Source organism: Salmo salar, chromosome 03, assembly GCF_965601325.2.
Source record: "Salmo salar chromosome 03, fSalSal1, whole genome shotgun sequence".
NCBI classification, from domain to species: Eukaryota; Metazoa; Chordata; class Actinopteri; order Salmoniformes; family Salmonidae; genus Salmo; species Salmo salar.
This window is the reverse complement of record NC_138293.1, coordinates 64,647,680-64,653,692: the sequence shown is the minus strand read 5'-3', so window position 1 is coordinate 64,653,692 and position 6,013 is coordinate 64,647,680. Positions and strand designations below refer to the sequence as shown.

At 39.9% G+C, this 6,013-nt stretch overlaps 1 protein-coding gene across 1 annotated transcript; it reads right to left on the bottom strand.

Annotated features, from left to right (window-relative positions):
* Window positions 1-2,619: 2,619 nt before the first annotated feature.
* On the bottom strand, window positions 2,620-6,013 carry LOC106601155 (visual system homeobox 2-like). Its single transcript, XM_014193114.3, has 3 exons — window positions 5,269-6,013; window positions 4,765-4,922; window positions 2,620-4,498 (listed from the first exon to the last, which is right to left on the bottom strand). The coding sequence occupies exons 1-3, from the start codon at window positions 5,501-5,503 to the stop codon at window positions 4,058-4,060; spliced, it is 834 nt and encodes a 277-aa protein (XP_014048589.1). The 5' UTR covers window positions 5,504-6,013; the 3' UTR covers window positions 2,620-4,057.

The window sequence follows — 6,013 nt, the reverse complement described above, 5'->3', positions numbered from 1 at the left end:
ATGAAAAAGTATATTGGCGTGACGCAAGGGGGCGAGGCTTTGGTTCAGTAGCCTAATTAACGCTGTTAATTATCATTTTACACCGTGACATAATTGCACTTTTTAATAATCACAGTGTTGGCAATTGGTCATTTTTAGTGTCTGTCCGGTTATCAAATATTCATTTGCATTATGTCCTGAATAGTCTATTTCAGAGAGGTAATCATTGGTATATAAAAAAAATATATATATAATATATATATATAACATATCAATGTTTACACTATTGTTGAAGTCGGTGTGGTTTTAATATCAATAGTTTTCATGGACAAAATAGGCTATACGCCTACATCAACGCACTAATGAGCAGACATTAGTGTTGAAGCCTTAATGAGCAACTCAATTAGGCAATGAATACAAAGGATTCGGCTGAGCTCTTGTTAGCTCATTTGCATATGGGTCATTTGCATATGGGTCATTTTCATTCGAAAAACCAATGATACATATTTTAAGTTACATGTTGCAAACTCAGAAGAGGCTTAAAGTCTCCATTAAACGAATTAATCCAGAATCCAGACCCACTGACCCATTTTGGGTCACCAATGGTGGTTTCAAATTTGACCCAAATGAGATGGGCCCAAATGAAGATTGGACAACAATCAAGAACAACTTGAGTGTGTCTGAAATGTGAGTATGACCCAACATAGGAGAAACTGACCCTCCAAGAACTCGACAACCTCAACTAGATGCATAACCTACAAAGAGATTAGATGGACATTGATATATTTACAAACAGCAACAAAAATACAAAGTAGGAACAACATACCAAAAAGAGAAAACAAAATACATTGGGAAAAACTTGTGTAGTAACACTGCAATTACACTAAAACGTTGTATTAACATGTTTTTTTTAAATATTGTTTTAACATAATAGCAAAATATGTGTTACCAGACCTTGAAATCTACAGAATATAAAGATATGGATAGTTTAATTATTACTGAAGCAAATGCACACTGGCAATAAATATGCTGTTGACAATGAATATACAATAATGATTAAATAAAGGAAGGGACAGTCGTTTGGGCAAAATACCGTCCTCCGTCCTCTCTCCTCCATGACCAGGAAACCGATAAGTGGTCAAGAGTGTGTCAAGTCATTAGTAGGCAAACGAAAGTGTCCTCCCCTTCTCGATAGCCAATTTTCATCAAAGATATTCATGTCTATCCTACCGTGGAAGAGTTTTGAAATCTTCCACACCCCCTTGGAATCAGCTTTTGTTTTGTCAGAGGAGAAAAACATGCACACGTTTAAAAACAATATGCTACTTATTGTTTGTTTTATCTACAAAATCTCTTGCACAATTAACTTAATTTGTTTTGATCACTTTACACTTATTTTGGGATCCACCCCAGTAAACATAATATGCCTAATGACGAGTGAGTGGAGAAGGACCGTATCATTTCAAGTAAGCGCATTTCCATCCACGTTCACTCCTCGCCGACTGTCCTCGATTAACTTTTTCCTTTTTCAAAGGAGGCAAGAGAGGACGGCGGTGAGAAAATCTAACTGATAAAAGGCCCATGAATGGAGAAGAGATTTCATTACCAGAGGGGGGCACTGTTAGACTACAGAGAGACTTTTGAAAACATACAGAAGACTCAAACTAACACTCAAGCAGAGACCGGCCCTGGGCATAGGCGCTCGACCCACGGCTTTTATGGGGCCCCCAACTAAAAAACATGAGTCGGGGACTCAACTTAATGTTGGGCTTTAGAATAGGATAATACACAAGGTGCAATGTCGGACATTGTGCATCAGCAGTTTTCCTCTTGATATGTCAGTCACTCAATTAGCTCGTCAGCTAGCATTTTTTAGATTGGTAAAATAGTCTACCTAGCTATCTAAACTTGTAGATGAAGGGCATGTGTGCAGGAGCTCTTACCTCCAGGGGGCCCCCTTTGATTTTGTTAGTCACTCTCAATCAGATATCATATTAACATGCTATAAGTCATGGCAAAATATGTAGAATTTCAGTAAATATTCTGCAAAACTGCACATTTTTCTCTCCGCCACATAGCAAAATGTGTAGAATTGCAGGAAATTAAATATAAAACTTTAAATGTTTCTCTCTGCTGTCAAGAGGGCCCCCAAAAGGCTAGGGCCGGCCCTGCACTCAAGATTTACATTCTCATTTCATTACAATCCTTCCAACTCCCTATTCATATCCCCAGATTCTGCATTGGAATTTGCAGTGACCTTGGCCAAGTGGTGTCATATCCCATGTTTCTTCCACAGAACTAAAGGCTGTTCATGTCATACAGGAGATTGGCCATACAAAAAAGGCCAACGTCTAAGCCCGAAGGAAGTGCTCTGACTGTGAGGCTGAAAATCCATTAGACTTGGAACAGCTGCTCTTTCCATGCTCTGAAAATCAACATAATACGGTTTAGTAGGACAAATAGTGCCACCTCTGGAAAAGTAGTGATAATGATGATACAGGCTATTCTTATAGTCCCATCATGTAAATATGTTTTAGCCGAATGTACTTTTTTAACATCAATATACAGTATAGCTCAAGACGATATAATATGTGAGTCGTCTTGATATACATTGACAATACCGATAAAATATACAAACAGTGATAGCCTCTCTGATGTATTTAAATGACAGCACTGTTGTAAAAAGTTTATATTTCTCAGCAAAAAACAACATGTATTTGCCTCGTAATCTTCAGAAAGCGTTCCTGTCATTGGGGGCAGTCATTTTTCAGCCACTTCCATTGTTTCCTGCGAGGGCCTGTGGCAGCACGCAGACATCCTGCCTCTCAGTCTGCAGTGAAGGTAACAGGATAGCCCCGGCCAGGGTTGGGCTTGTCATCGATGAGATCATTGAGAAGTCATCAGAGCGTTTCCTCTTAATTTTACCCTAATCTGATGGCTAATGTATGAGCATTTAGTCACCAGTAATACAGCAGAATATCTAAAGACCTTGAAGTGATGAAGGTCAAGACTGCATATCTGAGTTTTACATGTATTACGTACAGAAATATTTTTGGTGTGAAAAACCATTAATGTATTAAATTAAGAATTTATTCTGAATTGACTCACCTGGATAAATAAAGGATCAATAAAATGAACCACCTCAGTGGGGAATGTGAAACGATAACAATGTCATCTTTGTTTCATGTGTTCAAGATAGTTCATGATAGAAACTGAAATTCTTCAGCCAAAGTGAAAAGAAACATTAAGGATAAAATGTCAAGATGTTACTATGGATATACTATATATTTATAAGATGTTGTTATGGATATACTATATATTAATAAGATGTTACTATGGATATACTATATATTTATAAGATGTTACTATGGCTATACTATTTATTTAAAATATGTTCCTGTGGATATACTATATATTTATAAGATGTTACTGTGGATATACTATATATTTATAAGATGTTGCTGTGGATATACTATATATTTAGAAGATGTTTATACTATACATTTCTAAGATGTTACTATGGATATACTATGTATTTATAAGATGTTGCTGTGGATATACTATATATTTAGAAGATGTTTATACTATACATTTATAAGATGTTACTATGGATATACTATACATTTCTAAGATGTTACTATGGATATACTATGTATTTATAAGATGTTGCTGTGGATATACTATATATTTATAAGATGTTTATACTATACATTTATAAGATGTTACTATGGATATACTATGTATTTATAAGATGTTACTATGGATATACTATATATTTATAAGATGTTACTATGGATATACTATATATTCACCTCTTCCTAGTCTGAGCATTTAAAATACACGTTTAGCGTGATTGTTGATAGAGAAAGTTGTCCAGTACAGAAAAATAATGGCATTTCAAAACACAATACATTTATAGAATATTAAACAAAAAATCAGCACCTTTTGTAAATGTTAGTTCATATCCTCATTGAATAACAGAATGAATAAACCAAGGATGGGGTATTTAGGCAAGTTGTCTCAACCATGAGGTCTTAGGGACCTGTTTGCAAAAGCCATGCAGAGGGAAAGAGCCATATCAGTTGCTCTCTCTGTCATCAGTGTTCTGTGTTTGTGTCTGCAGTGCTGATGTCTCTCCTCCTCCTGACCTGGCCACAGTGCTGTGGATCTCAGCCTCGTGCTCCCTGGCCTTGGCCCTCAGCTTGGCAATGCTACAGCAGCGGAACTCTTCTGGACTGGGCCCCTCCATCCCCTCCCATTCCCCTGCTGGCCCCTGAATCATACCCTGTATGGGGGTGGTCACCACAGCAGAACGAGGTACTTTAGTCCAGGGATAGCTTCCTTTCTCCTGCCTCCTCTCCCAGTGCTCGCCGTCAGAGCTCTCTTGCTCCAGTAAGCTCTTGTTGGGTTTGTCTGTTGTTGTGTCCTCAGCATTGTCCTTCCTGGGAAATGGCTCTCCTAGCTGGCCCTGCAACTTCAGCTGCCTCCGCATCTTAGCCCGGCGGTTCTGAAACCACACCTGGTGAAAATAGAACCAATGTAATATGTACAATATGAGAGAGTGAAATCTCTTACAATGCAAAACATTAGTTTCGAAAAATGTTTCAGTATCCACTAGATTTAACAGTTTTTTGATGTATTCATAAACAAATAATATTTTTTTATATATATAAAATACAGTAACATTGTGGCATGAAAGCTGATAGAAAAAAAGATGGCTTCTAGAAATCAGAGTTCATGCATTAGTGAAAATGGTTTGGAAGGAAGAGGGTGTTGGGACCGTACCTGCACTCTGGCCTCGATGAGGTCCAGTCTGAGGGCCAGGGCTTCCCTCATGAAGACGTCAGGGTACTGGGTGGTCTCAAAGGTCTTCTCCAGCTCTTCCAGCTGCCAGCTGCTGTAGTTGGCCCGCGCACGACGCTGCTTCACTGGCCTCTGTTCATCTGGAAAGCACAGCACAACCACCAATTACACAATCGCCAACGGTTGACAAGGAACTAATGGCTCTAGATTGGATAATTTGGATAATTAGCGCCGCCGTTCATTAGGCCCTCTTTAACCGTGCTTGATAATTGATTGTTTGTTAGGAGCTGTTAGGAAAATCTTTTGTAAACATTTACACTGCCATTAGACAGTGCTCAATGAGTCTCTATGAGAAAATACATTCCACCAACTAATAAGCCAACACGTATCTGTAATAAATTGTCACACATGAATGTAAATATCCATGTGCTCTCCAAAGTTACAGTAATTCTGACATTCTAAGGCAGACTGTTGGTTGGAACTCACCCATGCTGGCCGTGAACTGCCCCATCCCAGCTGCCTGTGTGGCCAGGAACAGAGCCTCTTTGCAGGGCTCTGGTTGCAAGTAACTCCGCAGGGACTCATAGCTGATCAGGGGCCCAGGGATCAGGATCTGTGGAGGGGAGCCCAGTCTGGTGGGGAACGCAGGGAACAAGTGAGCTGCAGAGGAGTGGAAGACCGCAGGTAGAAGAGTGGAGACCAACTGCCCAGGGCCAAACATTATCCAAAAGCTCTTAGAGGAGTCCAGAGTCTTAAGTGTCAATCCACTGGTATAAAGGGGACAGTCTGATACCAAAACAATGGGACGTATCTCAGGAGCTCTTCACAACAGAGTAAACATTCTTGTTGAGGTTGGCACAAGATGGAGCAGAGTCAAGTCTTGAGGCTTCTTTACCACAGTGAAATCAAATAGGGCTGTTAATGAAGTACATCACCAGATCCAGAATGAAAGAAATCACAGAATCTTCCACCATCAATTCTGAGGGATGAATTGCAGTCATCAGCCATACATTGACTCTCGATCCAGAAGGCTACCTAAGATGAAGGTTGACATGGAGACTCAGGAGGAGCTCAGGTGAGATGCAGGTGATGGGTGGGGAGGCGAGAGAGGACTGCACTCAGCAGGTAAGGGGGTCTCACCTTAGTCTGGTGAGGTTCTCTCTCCTATCCTGCTGTTCCCCCCTCCTTCCTCAGCAGTCACATGACTCACAGTGGGCCCAGACTGACTCCT